The 26,885-nt window shown below is 40.1% G+C and overlaps 1 protein-coding gene across 3 annotated transcripts in view; it reads left to right on the forward strand.

Annotated features, from left to right (window-relative positions):
- Positions 1-26,885, forward strand: part of LOC122554545 (adhesion G-protein coupled receptor D2-like) — a 292,263-nt gene that overhangs the window by 178,805 nt on the left and 86,573 nt on the right. For all 3 annotated transcript variants that reach the window (XM_043699744.1, XM_043699743.1, XM_043699745.1), the window contains one exon: positions 18,757-18,839. In XM_043699744.1, the coding sequence (XP_043555679.1) occupies positions 18,757-18,839 (83 nt within the window). The remainder of the gene's footprint in view (positions 1-18,756; positions 18,840-26,885) is intronic.

A 26,885-nucleotide genomic window follows, 5' to 3' on the forward strand; every position in this document is an offset into this window, starting at 1 on the left:
TGTCTCTGTGATGCCTACCACATCATAATCATTCACGATGATCTGTGCCATTAGTTCGTCTGCTTTGTTACGAATGCTATGAGCATTCAGGTAAAGTGCCTTAATGCTAACTTTCTTATCATTAGAGATATTGGAAGTCATAAGATGTCCTAAGTTATCCTTCCTTTTTGCTGCATTCCCAGTCTGCCTCATGGAGGAAATCTGCCTGCACACATGCTATCTTGCCGCTTATCTTTCCATTTAACTCCATACTCCCTGTTGCTTTCACTTTCCCTTCCCCCCCAACTCAGGAGTTTAAAGTCCTACTGACCACCCTATTTATCCTCTTTGCTAGGACATTGGTACCTGATCAGTTCAGGTGGAGACCATCCCAACGGTACAGATCCCCCCGGTTCCAAAACTGATGCCAATGCCCCATGAAGTGGAATCCCTCTTTCCCACACCAATCCCTTAGCCACGTGTTTACTTCCCTAAAGGTATTTTGAGGTATTTGTAGTTGTAACAATAAAATCATTTTCATTTGTAAAATTAAACTGGGAGTATTGGGAAGGGGGATAGTTCAGCGAATGTGACCAACGTGAAGCGCCTGCAGAGGGTTCACCTTCAGCTGTCCTGAAACTGATTTCCTTCCCCCGGACCGACTAATCATAGGTTTCCCTTTTTTTTTAATAAGAAATGAATTAAATTAACTTCTGGAAAAACTCAGGAGTTCTGCAGCACCTGTGCAGAAAAATTCAAAGTTAGCATTTCGAGATTTGCCGGTGTTGGACTGGGCTGGACAAAGTCAGCATTCCTGCTAATGGGTGGCATGGTGGCACAGTGGTTAGCACTGCTACCTCACAGTGCCAGAGACCTGGGTTCAATTCTCGCCTCAGGCAACTCTCTGTGTGGAGTTTGCATATTCTCCCTGTGTCTGCGTGGGTTTCCTCCCACAATCCAAAAAAAATGTGCAGGTTAGGTGAATTGGCCATACTAAATTGCCCATAGTGTTAGGTGTAGGGGAATGGGTCTGGGTGGGTTGTGGGTCGGTGTGGACTTGTTAGGCCAAAGGGCTTGTTTCCACACTGTAAGTAATCTAATCTAAACTGCTTTTAGATGCAGTAAGCATCTGCACAGTATAAAACCAAACATAAGAAAGTCTGAATCTTACATATTTTTTGGCTAAGTCCAAGTTAATTTTAAGAGGGATTTCCTCCATGAGGCATAACACATTTTATCGCGGTGAATTAACAAACTCACCTCATTAACAACCATCCTGCCCCAAGGCATCCATTAACTTCAATTCTAGCCCTACCTCACAGCTTTCTGTTTCCAGAATAACTTGCTACTCAGTGGATATCTGCCAAAAGATTGGCATCCCATGTGTCCATGCCTCCTTTTGTCTGGCTGTACAGCAACCTTACAATCATCAGCAATTGCTGTTGCCCCTCACTGGCAACATCATGGTACAGCAAGCACACTGTCCACAGCACACATACTCCATCTCACCCTCACCCTCACCCTCGCCCTCGCCCTCGCCCTCGCCCTCACCCTCACCCTCACCCTCACCCTCACCCTCATTGCTATTTAACCACCACATCACGTAGTTTACCTGCTCGTGGTTACATCTTACCTGAACCCCCTCTAAGTCAGCACGACCCTGTTTCCAATACTCAGCAGAGAGACACAGCTTGTCATTGCCTGGTAGGGGTACATCACATACAAGCAAGCAGTCGAACAATTCCTAACATGAGCTTTTATTGGCAGTCGGTAATAGTAAATGCAAATAAAACCAATAGAGATTGAAGATTCCTCAGTTTCATCTGTTCTAGGTCACCCTTTCCCACTTTGATTACTCCAAGCAAGTTAAAATGGTGGGGTGTCTCAGGGTTGGACAGTGACTCCATCCTACCTCACTGGGTCAGCTTTAGCTCCCAGATTACACTATTTCTACTGAGAGTAAGGGGCCATGTGTGATAGCAAATAAATAGCTTTTCTAGTGTTTAATCAGTTCTTTGAACTTTAATGATGTGAATATGAATGGTAATTTGCTTCCAAGTATTAAAAATCTCACAATGTACTGTGGAAAGATTACTTCCTGCTGTGCCAGGGTCAACCACTTGGCAATATTAAACTTCTCCCTGTCACTTCTGTGTACAATAGAATTGGGTTCCTGTGTTGTTGTACAATGTTACGTCAGTGGGGGAACGACCTGAATACAGACCGAATATAATGCTGTGTAAAGTGGGCAGGCAGTGAAGGAATGCTGCAAGATTGCCTGAAGTATTAATGACAGGTGAAGAGTACCCAGGCTTGAACACCCAGGCCTGATCTTTTGGGGCAGAGGCAGGGGTAGCATTCTGTATCATTACCCAACCCCCCAAACAAAAACTGAATGCAAATTCAGCATATTGGGCACGTTCAGCTTAATTTGGAAATCCTAAGGTAGTGATCTCTCACTCCTTGCTTTGACAGGCTACAAAGTGGATCCAGAGTTAGTATTCACTGTGAGAATTGAACATTTCTACTCTCACATCACTGTTCTAAAGTGGTCCATTCCAAGTGACTGGCTTTTCAACAGCACTGTGATTGATAACGTTTGACACACTACAGTATTACCACTCTATTAGTGATTAAACACCAGCTTACATTCAATTTGTATTTGTATCTTCCCATTCACTCAATGTGGATGTTCTAGCCTTTTAATTTTCTCCAGGTTCCTGCTTTTAAACTTCCTGTTTGTGAGGCTGTGAAAGTCCTTCCATATGATTGGTTGTTTGGCAGCCTGATGACATCACAGCTGCTCTGGCCTGGGATGTCCCCAGTGAAGAATGTTGCAGTCTGTTGTCTTTCACTGCAGTGTGATAGAAGTGAAATCCTTATGTATCGAGAGATTTACTTTGTGTTAAGAGGTGAGCACAAGGCTTCACTACTGACTACCAAATGCTGCATGGAAAATACAAAGTTAAAACAGAATCCTGTAATTAAGCATGTCTTCATAGAATTGCACTGGGTTGGAAGATTATTGCATTGTTCCCTAGATAAATCTTCGAGCAAATGGAGTTACAGCACAAATGTATAGTATTATTATCACCATCAGTTGGCGTGTTCTGAAGATGCAATATTTATGGGGACGAACACCTTTTCATTTTTTTTTCTGTTTTCTGTGTATTTCTAGCGGTTGGCTAATTTTAATTCGGGAATGCCATTTTTGGAGCAACACACAAATAAATGTTCTACTAAAGTGATATTGCAACTTTAAAATTTTTAGAGCAATGCAGATCTGAATGATCCTGTTGGGGTTAACCAGAAACTGTGGGTGCTCTTGAATGCAGTCAGTCGCAGTGGAAAACATGGAAGCCAGCCCTAAATAGATGCAGCGGGAGGCTGCTTGTCAGATAAATCTCCTATGTTTAAGACAGAGACGGAATCAGGCCAATGGGATAAACCCACCTGCTTGCACTGGGGTGACAATTAGGTCCGTTAATGAATTAATTGCCACCATTTATCTCAGAGCCAGGGATTTACCTGTGGCTTAGGAATTAAATGAAAGTTGTACGGGTATCCTGTGCATCCCAGCCATCTCCCAGCAAACTCAGTTACATTAAGCAATGAGGTCCCCTGTAGTCAAGAATACTGTACCTGCTCGAGGGAGCTGGCATCAGGGGGCAGGGGAAAGGAGAAATGAAGTGTTGAAAATGGCCTCCCATCCCAGGATGCCCTCCCTGTGATTCCCATTCCCCACCTTTACTTGTGACTCCCAGGGTCCAGTGATGATCTCTGGCGAAGTCTTCAACATTACTAGTGATGTTGCTAAAAATGAAGAATAGCTGACCTCTAGCCAGCTGTCAGGAGAGAGATTTCTGATCCCAGAACTAAGTCCCTGAGAGGTGCTTCATTCGATTGGGTCTTCCCTATAAAAGTGACACATGTCTCTCTTAGGTCCTCCAGAATGCGCCACATGAAATCACGTCTTGTATTCTGAACATGCTGTATTAGTGAGAATTAATGTTGTTAAATGTTCCTCCCAGCAAATGCCTGTTGTTGAGGTCATAGAGTTTTGACATGTTTTATGCATGTATTTGGCACTGCAATTTCTGCCTTCATTTCTGAATGACCAGGTTCACCTATGACACAAAACCAATATGTCCCAGCTAGTCACCAACATTTATAACACAGGTCTGATTCCATATGTCATAGAGTTTCTTGGGAAGATCAAAGATCATTATGCTTATAGTTATTAAAATGTATGATGGTATGGAAGGCAATTACCTGAGATTTTTCATTAGTTCATATGTGAGTTTAATCAATTCCCTTAAGAAACCAATTCTAAGACTGCAATGCACAGCATAAAGCTGCCTGAGCAATGTAGCTGCATGTTAAATGTGTTTTGAATTATATCAGCGGTGAAAAAAATTGCATAATGAGGCGACAGTACAGCTAGAGGGGCTCTGTGGTATTCTAACACAGATGTACTACTATCAGAGGTTGTGGAGAGAAAATAGAGTATTTACAAAAATAAAATATGAAACTCATTTCCTATCCTTATTTGGGTTCTCCACACAATGCTCTGTTTCCCAGCTAAAACATCGATATGCTGACTGCTCAGACCTTTTTCCATGACCACACTTGAAGTGGCCATTACGAGAGACACAAGTGTGGTGAGTGGTCACTTCCTTCTCTGAGAAAAGCCAGTCTTCAGCTCTGTGCTACTCCCAATGTGGCCTGGTTCAGGAATGTGACACACACAGCAAATCAGAACCTTCTGACATTAGATACGGCATTGTTGTTGACAGTCTCCATTAATTTCATAGATGGGTTAGGAAGTACCGAGAGTAACAGATTATTAATCAAATGCAAGTTATTGCTATTGCTTTGAAAGATGTGAAGGATCTGCATTTATATCACAAGAATCACGATCTAAAGGATACCCAAAGGGGTTTTACAACCGATTAAGCAATTTTGAAGTCAAGTTACTGCTGTAATATAGGAAATGGAGCTCCCAATTTACACACTGTAAATTCCCAGAAACAACAATTTGATCATGATTAGTTGATAAACTGTATTTTGTGACATTGATTAAGATAATTAGTTAGATGCCAGGATAACGCCTCTGTCTTACCTGCAGGATCTTGGTTATTGTTACCTCAGAAAAGTGACATCTCCAACAGAGCAGTGCTCCTTTAGTATTACATTGAACTATTGGCCTAGACTTTGTGATCCGTATGGTTATTGACTCCTTAGAGAAAATATGTATCAGCTAATCAAATACTAAGAGTTAAATAGCATCATAGATCACAGAAAGGCACAAGACCTATTTAATAATCCCCACTCCCCTATTTTTTCTCCACAGACTTTTTTCTTTTTCGGGTAAAGATCTAATTCCCATTGTAAAGAGATCACTTCACCCTATCAGGCAGGGGATCTCTGAATTATAAAAAAAAACTCTACTCCTTTTCCTTCTGAATTCTGTCTGAAATCTGTGGAAAGAACTTTTCATTTAAAAGATTTCATAAAATTATTAATTGATTTAATCCTTTTATACTTCTGATCACATCTATGAAATCCCACCTCTGCTTAAAGAAGAACAATCCCAGATTCTCTTGTTTTGGCTATTCTAGGATATTTGTCAAAAAGTGTGGTGCTGGAAAATCACAGCCAGTCAGGCAGCATCCAAAGATCTGGAGAGTCAACGTTTTGAGCATAAGCCTTTCATAATTCCAGATGAATAGCTTATGCTTGAAATGTCAACTCTCCTATTCCTCGGATACTGTCTGACTGGCTGTACTTTTCCAGCACCACACATCTGATCTCCAGCATCTGCAGTACTCACTTTCTCCCTGTTCCATGATATTTGTTTATATTTTACCGGAAAAACTATTTTCAACATTTTCATTGCATTAGGTAATGTGGGGTCCATCTTGCTCTGACAATTTTTGCCAGGAAGTCTAGAAGCTCAAGTCAGAAAATCTCCTGACTTGATGGGTACATGGAAATGACCTCTGGACACATGGGTTTTTGCATCAGCAATATAAGGGTCTGATTGAGCCAAGTCTGCTGCCTCCAGAGGCAGTTCAGAGGTGGACAGGTGCCAAGGTGGGCTGATTAAAAGGCTGGACCCTGTTCTCTGATACTTCAACACAGTTTTATAAAAGCCTGTTAGACCCTCTTGCCCTCACCTCAATCCACTCACAAGGCACTTCTGTGTCACCTTGCAGTCCATATGCCAGCTTCTATTGCCATTCAAATATACCAGCTTCAGGCAGGCATCAGGAGACACATGGAAATGAAAAAGGCTTCAAAGAGCTCTCACTCAAACATACTTGATGTAAAAAAAACCTCATTCGTGAAATATATTCAATGATTTAAATCACATCAAGTGGCCAATACATTGTATAATGCAACAAATTTCTGAAGTTTTTAATCCACCCTGATCAGAGATTACATACCTCTGGAGCAGGTGGGACTTGAACCTGGGTGTCCTGAGTTAGAGGTAGAGACACTAACAGTGCACCACAAGAGCCCTGGAAACAAACTTCTATTCAATAACCACACTAAAGACAGCAAATCCATGACTAGTCTTTTAAAATGGTCAAAGTGTAAACTCCGCCTCCTTGCTGAGGTAACTAATTTTGAACCTTTTGAAACTCAGCCAAGAATTCATAATGATTGAAAGTCGAACAACAATGCATGGGAAAATTGCGAGAATGGATTATGTATTTTTTCCACATTATACCAGATGGCGTGTCAATCAATGTAATGTCACAATGTGTTTCTTTTTAACTCTAATTGACAGCTGCACTCAATTCCTTTCATTTTTAAAGGGCGTAGATTTAAATAAGTTCATTATGCTCAAACAGACCTTATCAGCTCTTCAAGGGCATTTAAATCTCCTTTATCAACTCATGACTCCAAACAGTGAATAAAGGCTCTAGGATCAGTGAAAATATTATCAGTTTGAACTCAACACAAATTTAAAATGGTCCTGCTCAAATTGGACTTCCTGCCTGTGTGATTCACCCCCTGTACGTTCCCCTTGCTGGTTAAAATTGGATATGACAGAAATAAAGGCAGAACCCTCTCTCTCAATATCCCAGCCGCCATTTTAAAGGCTTTGGAAGTGGATCAGATCTGCATTAAATCAGGCCCTGTTTTGGTATATCCAGATGTAAGTGACTACCTTTAAAATTTTGTTGCAAACATAACCTAACTAGTACATTATTGATTGGTAGGTACTTTGAGATGACTAGGATCAGAAAAGGTACTTTATAAATGCCAGTTCTCTCTATTTCTTATTTTTTTCAGTGAGAAAGGGCAGGATAATCTCAGGATTTAAACCTATATTTCTTTAGGAGACGTCCTTGAATTTATTTTTGTCAGCAAAAGAAGAAAATTGAGTGAGAACGTGATCCAGGTCTTTAAAGATAAAGTGAGCAATGTAGATTTAATAGAGAGATTATTTAACTTCGCAATGTTGGTATAAATAGAAGACCTAGGCATAACATTGATCAGCTTCAACTGAAACCTGAGATTGGAACATATTTCCTTCCTCAGTGTCTGTGGACATACTGAGCTAATTCCTAAAACAAAAGAGTGGTTACTTTATGCCGATCAGCTCTTTTAAAGGAGATTAATGAAGACCTGGTTCAGAATGAAATTGCAAATTGTAAGCTTAAGCATAGATGATCAACTATCCCATCAGTGTTGTATGGTGCTATGGAAATTCTGTGTTGGGTTAACGAATCAAAGAGAGAGCATCATTTAGACAGCACTTTATCACATCATTCAGACGCCATCTGTTTAACTTCCATAATTCTTGTTTTACAGGTAAATACAGTATCCATTTTATACATAGCAAGGCACTACAATTAAGTAAACACCTAACTCCTCTTTCTTTGTGGGGTTGAGTGATGAAGGAGTGCAATGCAGGAAAATGGAGAACTCCTTGTTCCTATTTAGATAGTGACACGGGATCTTTAAGGGCAATCTGAAACACTGAACAAACTGACACAACCTCAGCTTCGACATGCCCCATCCAATAGATGATAGCACTCGCAAACGGGGCTGAATAATGTAGATTGGTACATTAGATTAATATCGTGGAGGTTTGCTTGATTATCTTGAGAAGTGAGACCAGCAAAAGTTTCATACTGATTTGTGTTATTTGAGGTTTCCCATGTGGTTATTCAATATTTGAAGGCTTAAAAAGTAGGCTGAAAGGAGTGCCAAACCCTGCAGATTGCACATGATCTTTTAATAGAATTTGGCAAAACGTCTACTTCTCACTGGATTTTTAAAAAATGTTTAACTGCGCATCACAGGTATTTATGCTTAGACTTCAGAGTGTAAAATAGATGCAGCAGCAGAGATGTATTGAATTGAATGTATTTGATTAAAGCGTACTCCATTGTAAAGAAAAATACAGTAGCATGACACTGGTTGCTGATTCCGTGAGAATACGCCCTGGGTGAAGTTTAATTTAGAAGAATCCCCAGGAATGACATGTACCACAAAAAAAACAATACAGTTTGAGAAGAAAAAAAAAGTTTGACCTCAGATTCGGTTTCCTAAGGGGACTGTTAAATTTAAGCCGAAGCTAGCTTTAAACTTCCCCTCTTTGTCAACCATTTAACAGCTGGTGCTCTCTGATTCTGGCATTAATTGCAGCTCAGTTACAGTAAATAAAGTGTGTCATGACCACTATGTATTCAGTGTTGCCACATTCACTCCATTTCCAGTACGTGTCCTATTCTTTGTAGAAAGGCACTTACCGTATGTGTTTATGTCCAAGCATAAAAATTAACGTGTAACGATGCAGTAATTTTTAGCACAGAAAAATGTGGGATTTCTGCAATTGGTAAAATGAAAATTAATACTTGCAGACCTGTTAAATATTTCCAAAACCTGCAGGAAAATGCACAAACCTATTGACATAAACGCTTTGCCAGCAAAGCCAATATCTTGTGGAGCAGTGTGCAGTCTGCTATTTTTATTTGGAATACCAAATATCAATTTGCGACATGATGTATAATTACTATGTATGCATATTTTGTCAAATCTAATAATGAAGTTTTGGAAATGGACCATTTATTTATAGGATGCACTGAGTAAACCAAATGAAAATGCCAGGCTTTCGGAGATACAACAATATTAATTTGATGTAATTCAAAGCTTGCAGAGTTTCCACATTACATGTCTTTATATATGCTTTGTGGTTTTCTAATTTTGCAGACTGAAGAGTCAAAATATTTGTTTCCAAGTGGCAAGAAAAAAATTAACAGAATATGTATTTACTCACAGATGAGCATATTTATATGCAACTCTGTTAAATCCACCAGGAAAGAGAATCTTCAAAATAGGTGGAGAATTTGAGATGTAATCTGTGTACGTATAAGCATTTAAAAGATGTGGCATGATTATCATTGCAGAGAAAAATCCATAGTTTGGAGGCACAATATAAAGTACATTCATTCATCCCAGGAAAATACTTTATTCTACTGCCAGTCAAAAACAAATCAAAATTATCAGTGCTACTTTCTTTGGTTCAAATCTAAAATGCTGTCTGTAATTTATACACTTTTATCACAGACGAGATAAGTCTAAAAGACTTGTAGACTTGTACATGACACAGGAGGTTGTTTGGTTTATTGTATCTTTGGTGAATAATTAAACCCATGCTTCAGTTTCAAATATGCACTCTTTGCGATTGCCTCATTATACCTGGTGTCTCTCCCACCCTGTATTTGTTTTGAAATTCTTTTCTTATCTGACTCTTGTGACATTGTCACTCTAGCCCTGGAAAATAATTCCATTGGTGCAGGTAGATGAATCTGACATAGTTGAGAACTAACAGCATGTCAGACACTTTTTTTGCTATGGAAGGCTATAGATCAGAGAAGGGAATATGCCAGAGTTGGGTGGGTGACAGGGGAATAACATCCCTTTCTCCTCCATCGACAGGGGTAATAACTCCTGGCTCTCTGGGGAGAAATTGAAAAAGCAATAGCCATGAGCTGTGAAGCAATGCCTGTAGGAGAATTGAAAGTTAATGCTCTTCTTTATTTTTTTGTCAGAAGTTGCACCTCAGTGTCATGGTTTCTGAACTACACGTAAATGTTATGCTCGCTTTGAAAATCCTTTCATGTTCCATGTTCCAATTTTTAAAGAAGGTGAATGGAAAGTGAACCTGGAGTGTGTCGGAAAAATAAACTGTGGCAGCAGGTTTCTCTTAGTTGAAAAGGACAAGGCCCTGTCACATCAGTCAGGCCGAGGGGGTCAGGGCAGAGCCTGTTGATGAGTGAGGAAAAAAGAAGTGAATTCATTCTGCTCCAGGCACTTTGTCAAGTGCCAGTAGCTTACTGTTGAAAACCAGTCACCCATCACTGTGTTACTGCCATGGGGGTCAATTCCTATGTATAAATCATGGACCTGTGTAGGTTTTGAAACTTATTGCAGTTACCAAGGAAATGAAACTAAGGAAAATGCTTCTGCCTTGATTGGTAGGACTCAAAATATCTTCCCACATGTTGCTGCTTAATAAAATGTATGGCTGTATTGATTCATAGAATCAAGTCATTAAAATGTGCAGTTTTGTTTATTGGAATGAAGCAATTAAATGGTTCACTTATGCCAGAAATAACCTTTTCTGATGAAAAACTATTGATTTTTTGCCACAGCTTTATAAGTGACAATGTTTTTGATTACTACTGACAAACCTCCTTAGAGTGTTAATTAAAAATGTACCAGATGAGCAGGTGCAGGAGATCATTAAGGAATGTGAGTACTACAGACTCACAATACATTTTTTTTTAACTTTACATAATGAATAGGGCACCAGAGAAAACAACAACTTCATCAGCAAAATTATTATCTTCACAATTTAAATATCATTAATTCCTTTACCCTGAGTAACAAAGCAACTTGCCTTTAAATTATCATGTAATATTTGTTATAAGTATTTACTTGCCATCATATAGATTCAGTTGTATTGCTTAAAATGCTTCTTACTGCAGTTGCTTAATGACTTGCTTCAATGTACTTACTCTTTCTTGGTTACTGATCTTACTCAATTTGAAAGAAGGTTTAAAGATTAATACATAAAAGATTACAATGAATGCTGTTGAAAGCATTAATTATGATTTAAGCATTACAAAAATTATGCATTTTTTTTCTCTTGTCCTTTGTACTTCCTTGTTAACCTGTAAAATTTAAAAACATTTCCTTTGCACCAGAGGAATACAGGACACAAGTACAGTCCTGAATAAACAGCTCTGTTAATATAATAGTTCTGATCACAAGTAGCAGGGTCTGTTGTTGCAACATTTTTTTTCCAAAATTTAATATAACCTTATTTAATATAATGCAGGGTTTATCAAACTCTGATTCTGTGAAACTTTATTCATATGTTGAAAATGATTATATGCAAAACATTTCCTTTAATCACCGAAACATTGCAGTGCATGTGAGAGACAAGGGGCTCATTTCATGTATATTCAAAGACAGAACCAGAAGTGGGCATGCTAGCAGTTTTCTGATATTGGCTGCCACATCAACTTATCATCATTGTTCTAATTCTGTGCAATTTTGAAGGAGGGATCATGGCTGCTAACAATGATGGGTGTAGCAATTAAGCTTATTAAATTACCCATTTAGGACAGTGACCAGAATTTTCCCAATGGCACGCAGATCCCTCCTCCTGATACTGTTGAGGTGAAGCCTGACCAGGTCATGGTGGTTGCCTCCAGTTAGCAGGCCAGAGAGGGCTAAAATGCCTCATTGACTTTATAATCTGACACCACCCACTCCACTACCTCTGTCACATTGTAAATGTGATATAATAGAAAACTGTAAAAGAACAGCAAGGTCACATTTTTCTCTTCTTATAGACCACTGCCTTTCCAAAAACATATTACAGCATCCAAACTGCAGCAAGCAAAGCCATTCCTATGGTTGAAAACTAAACTTGTATTGTTTCTGTAGAATCATTGTACTGTACAACACAGGTTCTTTAGAGTTAGCCAATTGGTTCTACTCTGGTAATGTTTCCTGATGACTCAGACATTATTGCATTTGAGTACATATATCTTTTTGAAGATGTGGGTGGTAGAAGCAGATTCAATGCGACCAGGCAGTGATTTTCACATTATTTCAACTCTACATGATATAAATTCTTGCTAGCTTCTAGATCCAGTAGTCTTAAACCTAGATTCTCTGTGAACCAATCCTTTTGCAAGTGGAAATAGTATCTTCATATGCCATCTATCCATACCTCTCAATTTTCAATGTCTCTTCTGAATTTCTCTTAATGTCTTATTCACAACAAGGTCAATCTGTGTTTCTCTACTGTTTTTCCAACTGACATAAGCCTTTCATCCCCGTACAATTTCTGGACCCTCACCAAAATTTCTATTCACTGTGACCTAAAACACATGTAAATTACCGCAGTGTAAAAAATTATGACTTTCTTTTGCTGTTTCTCAAAGATCAATTCTGAATTGCATAAATTCAAATCATACCTAAGGAAACTGTTTGTGGCATGTCCCTGAGATTTGTCTTTCCCCTGTATCATTGAATCAATGAGCAGGAACTTGACATCATGGGGAAATGAATGATAAAAGTCTAAGTGTATCAAGTTAATTTTGAATAATTAGATTTGCAGTAATTTTAAATGTTATTGCATAGGTAATTTCTCGTAACTGTTCATGTTTAACTGGCTTTTTAGTCTGAGGGTCTATTATTGACAAGGTTTTGGAATGACTTTTAGCTTTTCTAGACTACACAATACAGATGGAGGTCTGATCTGACTGCTTGTCTTCATTACACAATTGTCTATTGCAAAGCTTGAAGAGTTAACCATGTCATTAAATCAGTACCAGATTGATTATGCAGGAGTGAATCTGAAATGGAATTGATATGTAACCTTGCCTAATTGTGCCATCTGGAATAATACTGGCTTTCAAAATGCAACTATTTGGAAATTGGCTTCATGCCAGTGTGAATACAGAGTGCTCTATTATAAACAAGTTTGAGGACTCAATCTAGGATCTTCCCTACAGTGTGGAAACAGGCCCTTTGGCCCAACAAGTCCACACCAACCCTCCGAAGAGTAACCCACTCAGACCCATTTCCCTCTGACTAACTGACTATCCAGTCTTCCTCTTGTAAAACATCCAGTACAGTGCCCCCTCTCCCATCCCAGCAGTAAGGTTGCTAATTCTGGTTGGGACATATTATTGGAGGAAATATGTAGTCTTTCACCTACAACTGTTCTGCCTTTTTTCTCCTAAAATCTCCAATATTTAGTATATTGAATAAACAGACAGGTTTGAAGAAAGTTGAAAAAGCATAACATCTTTTGGTGACCCTCTGATTGCTCTCCTGGCCATTTACAACAGTAATCTTAAGGAGGATTAGTAACCCTATTCCCGTTATTACTGAAATATATAGTACAGAAGGTCAGTTAGTAGTGGCAAGCATAATCATCCTCCCATGATAAACAGTGCAAATGGGGACAATACCAGGTGACTTTTTTTTCTTAGTGCTCAGGGTGAACTACAACACTTCATGTTTATATTAAACAAGCAGAGTTTGCAAGTCTTTTGAAGCTGGTAAGGAATTGTTGACCAAAATAGTACTAAATAAAGGTAGTAATCAGGTTCATTTTGTCTAAATCTAATAGGGGTACAGGTATGCTAAAAAGCCCCAAATGTAGCAATATTTCTGTGCAGTTACCAGAAAGTGCTTCCGTAGGTAATGTCAGATCTCCATGCTGCTGGGACAGAAGAACATCAAACAGCAATTGTGCAATTTCTTTCATGTGGCGTGATTGTTCAATGGGTTTCTTGTCAAATGTACGCAACTCTGATTCTCACAGGATGAGCCCTTCTCTTTAATCTGTACTACATATTGAAAAATCATTCCTGTCAGCTGATGCTCACCCAGCTGCCTGCAAGAACTTTGGCATAGTTTTCACAACCTGTAAAGCACTAAAGCAGAACCCTGCTCAGATAAAAATGCCCAAGGAATTTGGAGGGCAGCCACAAAGGATATAGACAACGCCGTTGCAAATATTTGACAGAAATTTCCACAAAATGCTGAAAAACCTAAGCATGTAGAACCAGGAGTAGGCTGCAGTGGTTTGCCTGAACTAAACATGTATCAACTGTCACACATTGATAGTCAGTGTTGACCAAATACAATGGAACGTCCAGATGGCTTAAACAAAGTGCACAAGATGTGAACTGCTATTTCCAGCTGGTTACATCAACTTCCAGTGTTACGTCTGGTTTATTTTATGCTGCAAATAAATGACTTCAGGATTCCAAGTACACAGGATTCCAGGTACTGCTCCCTGCACGGCTCAATTTTTCCCTGCAATTTTCAACTTCCCAACATTGAAATGTGGCAAATAAGAAAACAAAAAGGAGTTCCCGTTTTACTAATTCAGAAATATTATGAACACATTGTGTTGCTATGGTTGGAAAATTAAATATTGTGAATGTTTTCTTTAAAGTTATGTTATTATCAAAGTATGACTTCTCTTCCAAGCCAAGTCAATGGGGCAGATTATAATTCAAAAGAAGGCAAGTGCTATTTTTGTGACAAAATTTTATTGATGACAAAGATTCCTTGCATTACACTGAGATTATTCTGCTAGAAATAAACAGGGCCCAAAATGGTAATGTTTTGTTACTTTTGTTTGACATAAGACATGGGGGTAGGAGGAGTGATGTCACTGCTATCATGGAATCATGGGTTGAGAGAAGGGCAGGATTGGCAGCTCAGTATTCCAGGACACTGTCTTCAGATAAGACAGAGAAAGAGTTAATAGAGGAGAGGGTGTTGCAATATTGATCAGGGATTCAAGTTTAGCAATAAGCAGGGATGACATCTTGGAAGGTCCTCAAATGAAGCCATTTGGCTAGAAATTAAAATCTAAAAAGGAGCAATCACATTGCTGCGGTTGTACTATAAACCCCCGAACAGCCTGAGAGAAATAGATTAGCAGATATGTAGGCAAAGTTCAGAGATGTATATAGTGATAATCTGGGATTTCAACATCATTAACTGCAGTAGTCATAGTGTGAGAGATTTAGAGAAAGCAGAATTTTTAAACCTGCTCCAGGAGCGCTCTCTCGAGCCTGTATGTAGAAGGCCCTATAGAAGAGAGGGTGGTTGTGGACTTAATTTGAGGTAATGAGTGGTTTAAGTATCAGTGGAGGAGCATTTTGCAGACAGTGATCACAACTCTGCTAGATTTAAGGAAGGGACAGAGATCAAAGTTCTAAATGAGCAAAGGCTGATTTCAATAATATCAGGTATGCTTTGGCCAGAGTGGAATCGATAAATGATACTTCTAGGTATATCTGTCGCCAAGAATTTCGGATGCATTCAGGAAGGAAATAGGGAGCGTATAGGGCCAACATGTTCTGATACAGATAAAAGGTGAGACCAAAACATGCAAATCCTGGATATCAAGGGACATACGGAATTGGACAAAGAGGAAGAGGGAGGCTTATGGCAGATACTGAGGGCTCAAACAGCACAAGCCCTAGAGGAGCACAGAATGTGCAAGGGGTCAGTTTAAAAAGGAAATTAGGAGAGCAAAAAGGGGTAAGAAGGAATAATGGCAGGTAAAATAAAGGAACTTTCTCCATAATTTTGCAAGTATATTAATGATAAAAGGATAACTAGAGAAAGGGCAGGGCTCATTAAGGCCCACAGTGAAAATCAATGCGTGGAGCCGGAGCACGAAGGTCAGGTTCAAAATGAATACTTCATGCTGGTGTTCACTAGTGAGAGGGATGAAATGGCTATGGACATCAAGGAGAGGGGCTGTGATACTCTTAAAGAAGTTATCATAGACAGAGGGGAGATACTGAGTAGCAGCCTTGAAAGTAGATAAATCTTCTGGGCTAAATGAAATGTCTCTTGTCAAGTGAGGCAAGGGAGGAAATAGCAGGGACACTGGCAATAATTTTCAGTTCCTCTATGGTCACAGAAGAGGTGCCAGGGGACTGGAGGATAAGCGATACGGTACTATTATTCAAGAAGGGAACAAGTGATAGATCAGGAAACTACAGGCCAGTCAGTCAGAATTGGGGAAACGATTGGAAGCAATTCTGAGCAAAAGAATTAGCCTGCACTTAGGAGGCAGGAATTAATCAAGATCAGTCAGCGTGGTTTTATTGAGGGAGACCATGTCTGACCAACTTGATTGAATGTTTAAGGAGGTGACCAGGTGTGTAGATGAGGGCAGTGCTATTAATGTAGTCTACTCGGACATCTGCAAGGCTTTTTGCAAAGATACCACATGGGAAACTGATAGCAAAGCTAAGAACCCAGGGGATCCAAAGACATTTGGCAAATTGGATCCAGAATTGACTGAGCTGCAGGAAGCAGAGGCTGAAGATTGAGGAGTGTTTTCTAACTGGAAGCCTGTGTCCAGTGGGATTCCTCAGGGATAACTGTTGGGATCCTTGTAGTTTGTAGTATGTACAAATGATTTACACTTGAATGTAGGAGGATTGATCAGTAAGTTTGTTTATAGTATGAAAATTGGTGGGATGTTAAATAGTGAGGAGGGCAGGCTTACATTACAGGAGGATGTAGATGGGCAAATGGAACTCAATCCACATAAGTGTAAAGTGATGGACTTGGGCAGGACAAACAAGGCATGGAGTACATGATGAATAATGAGGCCCTGGGAAGCACCGAAGATGAGAGGGAACTTGGTGTGCATGACCATCAGTCCTTTAAGGTGGCAGGACATGTAGATAAAGTGGTTAAGGAGGCAAATGGATATTTGCTTTTAGTGGCAGAGGCACAATGTTAAAGAGGAAGGAGATTATGCTGACTCTGTACAAAATGATGGTTAGGCCACAGCTAGGGTTTTGTGTGTAGTTTTAGAATCCACATGATAGGAGGGATGTGATAACACTAGAGAGGTATGGAGAAGATTTACCTGGATGTTGCCTGGGCTGGAGAGTTTTAGTTACGAAAAGAGATTGGATAGACTGGGGTTGCTTTCTGGAAGGAGAGGAGATGAGGGGGGACATGTTTGAGATGGATCGACAGGAAGGAACTTTTCTCCTTGGTGGAGGGACCAAGGGGCATAGATTTAAGATAAGGGGCAGGAGGCTTAGAGGGGTTGTGAAGAAAAAAATCTTTTGCCCAAACAGTGGTGGGAACCTGGAACTCGATGACTTTAAGTGTGGGAGGGGCAGACACATCTGTAACATTTAAGAAGTAATTAGATATATACTTATGATGCCAACGCATACAAGGCTGTGTGCCAAGTGTTAGAAAATGGGATTTGAATAGATAGCTTGTTATTTTTGTTGTATACAGAATTGACGGGCTGAAGGGCCTTTTTCTGTGCTGTAGACCTCAATGACTCTGAAAGGCTCCCCTGTTGGCATGTGTTTTGCAAATGGGTGTCTGGACGCTGTTGTTCAAGATCAAAATCTGTTAGGAATTGCACATATACTGATTGAAGTTTGATGACTCTAAGAGCCCATTGACAATAGCAATGATTCATACAGAAGTTATGATATTGCTTTGTATACCACAGTCCTTAGTATAGATTAATCCACTGATAATGTCTTTTGGAGCAATTTTACATTTTTGAAAGAATAAATATCAGAATCAGCATCTTTGTCAGGTAAAGATTGGAGAGAAGTTTGGCAGAACGTAAGCAGTTAAATGAGAGTACAGTCTAATGAGAGTACAGTAGGGTGGGGGAGGATTGAACTGAAGGGAACAATGCAGTGTGTTTCTATTGGATTCCCTGTCTGTCCATTGATTTACTTAACAGGCTCATTTAGTGGAATTGCATGGAACTCTGTATGACTGGGCAATATATTTATATTTTGGGAGTTAGATTTTGGACCTTATAAAAGGATTCTATTAGAAGGTGGTGGCATTGGGAAGGCATTATCTTCACTCCCTGCTACAAATTCCATTTCAAAGCCACAAGCATCATCCCTCCCTTGGTAAGTGCCTGAGATTGAACTACTCTGTTCCCAACCTTGGTGTCATATTTGACACTCAACAAACTCAATATTATTTCAGATGATGATGGATGAGTTGTTTAGAAAGTTCTGTTGTTCTTCTGAGTTCAAAGATATACCTATTGACTCCAAATCTACCCAGTGGTTTGTATGTGAACATTATAGTAGAGATCAAACTGATGCCTCTAAAGCTTGAATTCAAAACTCAATGTTTGGGATCCTACAAGATGAATAGTTAAAAAGGAAAGATATGAGAAGACAAATGCCATTCCTGGAACATGTGCTTCATCATGAACCCACGTTATTAAAAAGGCAGGCTGGGTGGAAATTGTAAAGCTATCTTCTCAAAATTTGTGAATTAGTTAATGTATAATGTAAAAGTAGTGCAACAATGACGTAATAGACAAAACAACACTTGAAGAAGTCGATCCAAAGCTCTCTGCTTAATTTGTAAATCATTTTATCTCGTTCAAAATGTTAACCTTAATTGTGTCTGATAATGTGACCCATGGAGCGAAGCTGGGATGGGACTGGGCTGTGAGGCTTTCCATAATTGAATTGAATCTCTAGGATTGCACATGATGAATCGTTGTAAAGGGGAAGCGCCCCAGATTGATTGACATCCCGGGAACTGCACAACAGTGTAAATCCATGCCTTTAAATTAATAAGTAGCATGAATAACATTTTACTGTAATCCTAGATTGTTAATAAGATTACAATGATCTTTGCTGTGGCTAATTTTTCTTCTTTCTTCTTCTTCCTTAGGACAGCTGTCAACCCCCAGCCTGCCGCGAGGACCTGATGAAGAGTTATCTTGCAGTTCTCAGAGCCCAGTGACCTCCAGTAAGGTACAGTAGAGCATTTAACTCACTGTGCAGACTGCATTTTCTTTCACTTACTATGGGTGTCAAATCACAGCCTTGTTTCATGTTGGTAGCTAACTGTGCATTGTGACGTTAACCATATGAAGCAAAGAACACAGGCTTAACTTTAACTAATGCGAGGCTTAATTTTTTTTCTATTTTTACTATGTTGACATTGTGTGCCTATTGCAAAACGTTGTCCAAGAACACAAGTGCATGTAAATGTATGCACACAGCATATATAATATGTACTTAAATACACACATATCCATGTATTGGGGCTGAAAATCGACAAAGGTTTCAAAAAATTCACCTCAAATGTTGACCCCATTGACATCAGGCTGAGAGAATTTACATTACTATAAGTACTATAAGAGTTCTGAGGTGTTGGACTTTTTTTTCTGTTATAACATTAGACAGTTAACACTAATGAGTGAATTCCTTGACAAGAAAGACAATGGTGTCCAGGTCATGGAAGTTGGTTCAGACACATGACATCCAAATTGATAAGGAGGTAGCATTGGATTAGGCAGACTTGTTATCATCTAGTAGGATTTGATAGAGTTACCTGAAACCATTTGGAACTAGGAAATGGATAATGGTTTTATGTTAATTCGGGGATAATTGGGTGAAAACTGTCTGTATAAAGATGGGAAAGGGCTCTTGAGGTACAATGGTAGTGTCCCTACCTCTCAGTCAGGCGTTTAAGTTCCAGCTTCACAAACCAGAGCCATATGTCTTAACATATCTGAGCAGTTAATTAAGAACATGCATAAATATGGGGAACAAGTCATCAGTAGGCTGGAGTTTTGTAATTTGTATATTGAAGTAAAACTGACCTCAAAAGCAATCATCCATGGACCAAGGTATTAGTATACTTTGGTGTTTGTTGGTTGGCATTGACACGGTGAGCTGAAGGGCCTGTTTCTATGCTGTTTGAATGTATGACTCTTCTAACCTCTGGTGTGGCACTTGGGGTGCAGTGGTAGTGTCCTTACCTCTGATCCAGAAGTTCTGGGTTCAAGGCCCAACAGAGACAGAGGGAAGAAAATCCAGCACAAATTTGTTCAGGGCAAATCATGTTGAAACAAGTTGCTTGAGCTTTTTTGTGAGATTAGAGACAGGGTTGATGTGGATAACTCTGTCGGTGTGGCATCTTTCAGCTTGAACTTTCGATGTGATAAAACTTTCAGCTGCACAGCAGACATTTGGGTAAAGTTAGAGCTCACACAATAAAAGAGATATTAATAACATGGATATGAAATTGGTAAAGTGATGTGACTGTTAAAACTGATGGATGTTCTTCAGCCTGAAAACAGGTTTGCGATGATGTTCCTTAGGATTCGGTGAACAGGCCACAATAGCAGCAATTGTGGATGATGCAAAACTTGGAAATATCATGAACCAAGAGTAGGAGAGTACAGGACTTAAAAAGGACATAGGCAGGTTGGTGGAACAAGCAGGCAAGTCGCAGATTAAATTTAACGCAGGGAAGTGGGAAGTAAATCAAAAACAGAAGCTGCTGGCCAGATTCAACAGGTCTGGCAGCATCTGTGGGAAGAAAGCAAAGCTAACGTTTTGAGTCCAGTGACTCTTCACCAAAAGTGTGAAGTGGTTTTATTTTGTTGGAAAAACACAAAGACACATTGTAAACTTAAGAGTCCAATTCTGAAGGGATGTTAGGAACAGAGAGAGTAAGATGTATACGTGTATAAATCATTGAAGGTGCCAGGACAGGTTGAGAGTGCAGATAATAAAGCATACAGTATCCTAGGCATTATGCATACTGGCATGGAATATGTGGGTAAGAAGGTTACATTGACCTTATGTCAAATACTGATTTGGTCCAGTTCTGGCATCAACATTTAGGAAGGAATTGAAAGCATTAGAGAGGGTGAGAGAAAATGTTCATGAGGCACAAGTTTACATTTTCTAGCTGGTGGCTTTGCAGACTGGGTGAATGGTGAGGGAACAGGCTGTGTAAAACTCTCCAAGTGGTCTTCCCATTAGCCTTGCACCCACCCTAACCTCTGTACAATCTTACAGTGGGACAGGTGAGGCCATCCTTTACCCCCATCAAGGCCCTTACGTTGCCAACTCATAACCACTTAAGAATATTGTCCGTGCAGCTTTGATTTTCAGGCTGCTAGAAAGAGTTCAGCAGCAGGGGTGAAGGAACGGTGACAAGAGGAAAAACTATTCACACAGTGAATTGTTAGGATCTGGAATCTACTGTTTTAGAATATGGTAGAGACAGTGTCAGCTGAGGCTTTCAAAATGGAATTGGATTATTGTCTTTTTTGGATTAAAATTTAGTCATATACAAATGTCTGTTCTGGTCTGCCTGTAGTCATGTGACCTCTACCATGAAGGGAGCACATGGACGACACAGTGGCTCAGTTAGCACTGCTGCCTCACAGCGCCAGGGACCCAGGCTCGATTCCAGCCTCAGGCGACTGTCAGTGTGGAGTTTGCACATTCTCCCCATGTCTGTGTGGGTTTCCTTTGGATGTTTCGGTTTCCTCCCACAGTCCAAAGATGTGCAGGTTAGATGGATTAGCCTTGCTAAATTGCCAAAGTGTCCAGGGATGTGCAGGCTAGGTGGGTTAGCCATGGGAAATGCAGGGTTACAGGGATGGGGTAGGGTGATGGCTCTGGGTGGGATGCTGTTCATATCAGTGGTGTGGACTCGATGGGCCGATTGGCCTGCTTCCATACTGTAATCTATTCTATGATTCTCCTATGACACATCTTGTAGGCAGTAATTTTAAACTTCACTTCAGTTCGTCCTTGTATGTACACTTGAAACATGGTGTCAGAAGTGGTCTCTAACTGAAATAAGAAGCATAGTTGCAGAGCTTTGAGCTGCCGTTGAAGAAAGCAAAGATTAGAAAGCAATGAGAACCTTGCACATTGAAAATGGCTGCAGCTTTTCCCCGAACAGCTCCTAGTCAAATGACTTGGGGATATAAGGCAAAATTTGGAATTTTTCCATGAACAATTGCAGAATTATGCATTATTTACAATTTTGTTAAACAAACCGGGACAAGTTGGTCCACTTTCCAACACTTCTGGGAAAAGACTCTCTCAAAACATATTCCACCCAACATTGCTCTGAAGTGCAGAGAAAGAAACACATTGCAGAAATTTTAAAAGCTTTGAGAGCACATTTTGAGTCTCAAGTGAACATTACATATGATTGCTGCATGTTCAAAACTAGGGAACCAAGTGAAAAAACTTCATTGAACAGTACATTACATCATGAACACAGCTTACACAAGTCTATTAATTCACGCAATGAAAAGATAAGCTAATTAGAAACAGGATTGTATGAGGAATAATGGTTTCAAAAGTGAAAGCATGCCAACAGAGGGAAGACTAACTTACACTCAGGAGTGTGATTGACCTGTACAGTAGTGCTGAGATTGTGAATTCACACCCTGAGCATATTCATGGCAGAACAGCCTTGGTCTTGCATTATGCTGACCAATACTTGAGGCATGTGGAGCACACTATTACAGAGAAAAGGCAGAATACAAATTTTGCAAAAGAGAAGTCATGTCCAGCATGTTCTAACTGTAAGAATTGGAATCATTTTACACACAAATGTATGGCTAAAAAGAAGCACAATAGGCAACTACAGATGGTCAGTGGAGAGATATTGGCTGAAGATTCTGATGAATCACTATATACGATATAACAGGTTTTTTCAGTCAAATCAGTTGGTAGAACATGGTTTAAGACTCTAGGAATGAGACCTGTAGAAATAGGACAGGTCGGTGCAAAATGTCAGATAAACCTCATTTTTTTCATGCAAAACCATGGCCAGCATAGAGCTGTGCAAAGTGGCTCAACATGGGAATGTAAAAATGGAGTCCTTGAAAGTAAGGTTAAGGCCAAATGATGGCATTATACTCACGTTGAGAGAGCTTTTCATTAACATGAAGGAGGATTTGGAGTCTGGATTATAAATGGCATATAAGTGCCACCAGTGCAGCCAGTCTAAAGCGTGGGCTCGTAACCCTTGACATGCCAAGTGAGATTTGCAAAATTTCAGATCACAATAAACCATCCGAGATGATTATAGTGCTGTTTTCACAGGGGACGGCTGTCTTCCAGGAGAATATCATCTCAAAGCAGATGAGAGTGTAAGACTGATTCAGCATCTGCTGAGGAGAGTTCCAGCTGCCCTCAGGGCCAGCCTGAAGAACTTTATTGAAGTGCTGGAAAAGAAGTGGATAATAAAGAAAGTGGCAACTCCTCCAGAATGGATTAGCAGCATGGTAGCAGTGAAACAAGGAAGCTGAAAGTATGCATTGAACAGTAGAATGTAAATAAAGCCCTGAAGAGATTTCACAACACAACGCCAACCATTGAAGAAATTTTGCCATGACTTGTAAAGGTAATAATTTTCACCACCCTACATATGAAGGATGGTTAAGGGTAAGTGAAGCTGATGAAAGCAGCAGCTTTCTAACCACATTTTGGGTGTCATCTGGACAATACCATTTGGCATTCCCACTATTCCAAAAGAATGCCAATGGAGTCAATGTTGGATAGTTAGTGATCTTGGATGAAAGCAGGAGTGGATGATTTGCTGGTTTATGGATGCTAAAACACAAATGGAAGAAGCCATTGCTGACCACAATCAAAATCCACTTGGACTGCTTGGTAGAGCTTGCAAGATGACCATGAAGGTGAACAAGAAAACAATTATAGTCAAAGTTGCCTGAAGCCGAGTGCATAGATGTTGTTCTGACACTAGGAGTTCTTTTGCCAGATTCTGAAAAAGAGTGCTGTAACAGCAATGCGATGGTTAACGGATGTAAAAGCAGTGGAACACTTTGTTAACTGTTTGGCAAAATAGCCAACTCCTGGCTAAGGATGTGCAGTGGTATTGAGGCAAAGAACAAGAAGCAATATTCACTTAAATGAAACAACTGGAGATGGTAATGCCAGTGTTGAAATGCTATACAGTGAATAATGAAATCTCCCGACAACATGACACCAGAGAGACTAGACTTGAAGCAACCAAAATGCACCAAGGACAACTGGTTCCATTTGCATCCAGGGCACTAACACAAACAGGAAAATATTACGCCCGAATTGAGAAAGAATGCCTGACCATTGTCTTTGCTTCTGAACATTTTAACCATTACCTAGTTGGAAGAGACAAAGTGACAGTCAAGTCTGACCACAAGCCACTTCAAGGCATTTTCCTCAGGCTGCCATGATCTGCTCCAAACCATCGTTAAATAATGTTATTCCAGTTGCAGAGATACATCTGGATGTGAGGTACAAGCAAGGGAAGCTGATGTATTCTGTAGACACACTGTGAGAGCAGCTGCCTGATGATGAAAGTGGAAGATATGACAACTAAATGTGAAATCTTCCCCATTCACTGTGAAGCAGCAGCTCATCATGCTCTGGGATTTATAAAGGCAGCAGAGAAACTGTATATAACCCATAAGCCCCTCTCTCAAATCAAACAAACTATCCAACAAGATGTAAAGCTCAAACAGTTGCAAGAAGTAGTGACATAAAGAATGCTGGAGAGCATGAAGGACACATCTGTTCTATAACAACATCCTAGGAATATGGAGATAAATTGACAGCCCAGGATGACATGTTGTGCAAAGGCAATGGAGTCATTATCGCAAAGGAATTGAAAGGTGAGGTGCTAAAATGCATCCATGCATGGTCCACACCAGCAAGCACAACACTTGTAAAGAGAACTGAGCTAAACAGATGAGAGAGCTGCTAATGGTACACAGTATTCCAGATAGACGATGAAACTGGGAGTGATCCTCTGCACTCTTGCAGGAACCTATTATCTGGTCACTGTAGACTGCTATTTTGATGAGTGGCAGGAGGACCAGTGACTGTCCCTAAGATTGTCAAATTCCTAAAAGCATGCTTCAACTGTTACAATATTCCAGAAATTATGACAAGCAACAATGGTCCTCAACTCCTGAGCGAAGAATTTAGTCACTTCAAGAAAGATTGGGAAATTCAACACCATACATCATTTCCTCATTATCTCCAATTGGAAAGGTGGAAGTGGCAGTAAAAATCCCAGATGGAATCATAAAGAAACCAAAGCAAATCCCAAACAGGTGTATACAAGACAATTCTCAAGTGGAGGAGAACACAAAGACTAATGTCACACAAACTAACAAACTAATCTTTTAATAGCGAAAAGCTACCCAGACTAGAAGAAGCAACAGATGAGTTTAAAAAAAATTGTTGTGAAATAGTAGAAAAGCAAATTTTCTTTTCAACAAGCCTGCTAAACCATTGCTAGAGTTGATATTGGAGAGTTAGTCAGGGTGTGAACATTGAATAATCTCAACAAAAGCCAGGCCAAATGGCAAATTATGAGCTGCATGGAGCAGTTGTCACCTTGATCATAGACGGTGGATGTGAACAGCCAGACATATCATTACAACTGCAGCTACGTGCACCCAGTTAGAGGTTGCTTTTTTTCAAATGCAGGTGGCTGATCAGAAAAAGGTGAATGTGTCAACTGTACAGATTGTATATCAATATCAGATCCAGAGGTCCACAGCAATCCAACCACTGAAATCGGATAACAGCTACATCTGTAACAAGAAACCAGATAGAAACACTACTCCATGGTGAACAAAATGACCCAAGTGACCAACCAATGACAGCAACATGCACGTATACTATTAAGAAACCAACATGCTTAAAGGATTATTTGTGCAATTCATACACAAGAACTGATGGAAGTAACAAACTGCTAAGGCATGAGGCATAAATGTTTGGTAACTTGGGTCACTGGAACTGTACACGATTATCCATGCCATCATCTGTGTAAAAAGGGGGATATTTGATTCGAAATACAGTCTTTTTATTCAGTCATGAAATGTGGGCATCCCTGCCTGGATCAGAATTTATTGTTCATCTCAGGATGCCCTTGAGAAGTAGGTGCTGAGTTGCCTTCTTGAACTGATGCAGTTCCTTTCGTATAGATACGCCCACAATGCCAAAAGAGAGGGAGTTTTAAGATTTACACTCAATGGCACTGAAGGAATGGTGATCTGTTTCTAAGTCAGGACAGTGAGTGAGTCAGTGGATGTTTCTATGTATTTGCTGCCCTTGTCCTTAGAGATGAAAATAGTCATGGGTTTGGATGGCACCATTTAAGGAATCTTGGTAAAATCCTGGAGTGCATCTTGTGGTTGTACACAATGTTGCCACTGAGCATTGATGGTGGTGGGAATTAATGTTTATGGGTGTGATGCTAATCAAACTGACGGTTTGTCCAGGATGGTGTCAAGCTTCTTGAGTGTTGTGGGAGCTGCACCCATCCAGGCAAGTGGCTGGGTTGTGCCTTGTGCCTTGTAGGTGGTGGGCAGGCTTTGGGGAGTCAGGAGGTGACTTACTCTCAATGTTTGTTCCAGTCTGCCCCGGAATCATCCAACCTCTAACACACACATCAATAAAGTCCTCATGTTGACCATATTGTGTTGTACATTTGAAAGATTATTTGAAAAGGACAAGTCACAAGGGCATTGGGGAAAATTCAAGGGAGTGGTGTTAAGTGAACTGCTCTTTCTGAGAAACAGCACAAATACAGTTGGCTGAATAGTCTATTTCTGTTCTGAAATCAATCAAAAATTCTATGGTGAACCATTGTCATATTGCATGACATATAAGTTGCTGTGGTTCTGTTCGCCGAGCTGGAAGTTTTTGTTGCAAACGTTTCGTCCCCTGTCTAGGTGACATCCTCAGTGCTTGGGAGCCTCCTGTGAAGCGCTTCTGTGGTGTTTCCTCCGGCATTTATAGTGGCCTGTCCTTGCCGCTTCCGGTTGTCAGTTTCAGCTGTCCGCTGTAGTGGCCGGTATATTGGGTCCAGGTCTATGTGTTTGTTGATGGAGTTTGTGGATGAGTGCCAAGCTTCTAGGAATTCCCTGGTTGTCCTTTGTTTCGCTTGCCCTATAATGGTAGTGTTGTCCCAGCCAAATTCATGTTGCTTGTCGTCTGCGCGTGTGGCTACTAGGGATA

Source organism: Chiloscyllium plagiosum, chromosome 11 (genome assembly GCF_004010195.1).
Source record: "Chiloscyllium plagiosum isolate BGI_BamShark_2017 chromosome 11, ASM401019v2, whole genome shotgun sequence".
Lineage (NCBI taxonomy): Eukaryota > Metazoa > Chordata > Chondrichthyes > Orectolobiformes > Hemiscylliidae > Chiloscyllium > Chiloscyllium plagiosum.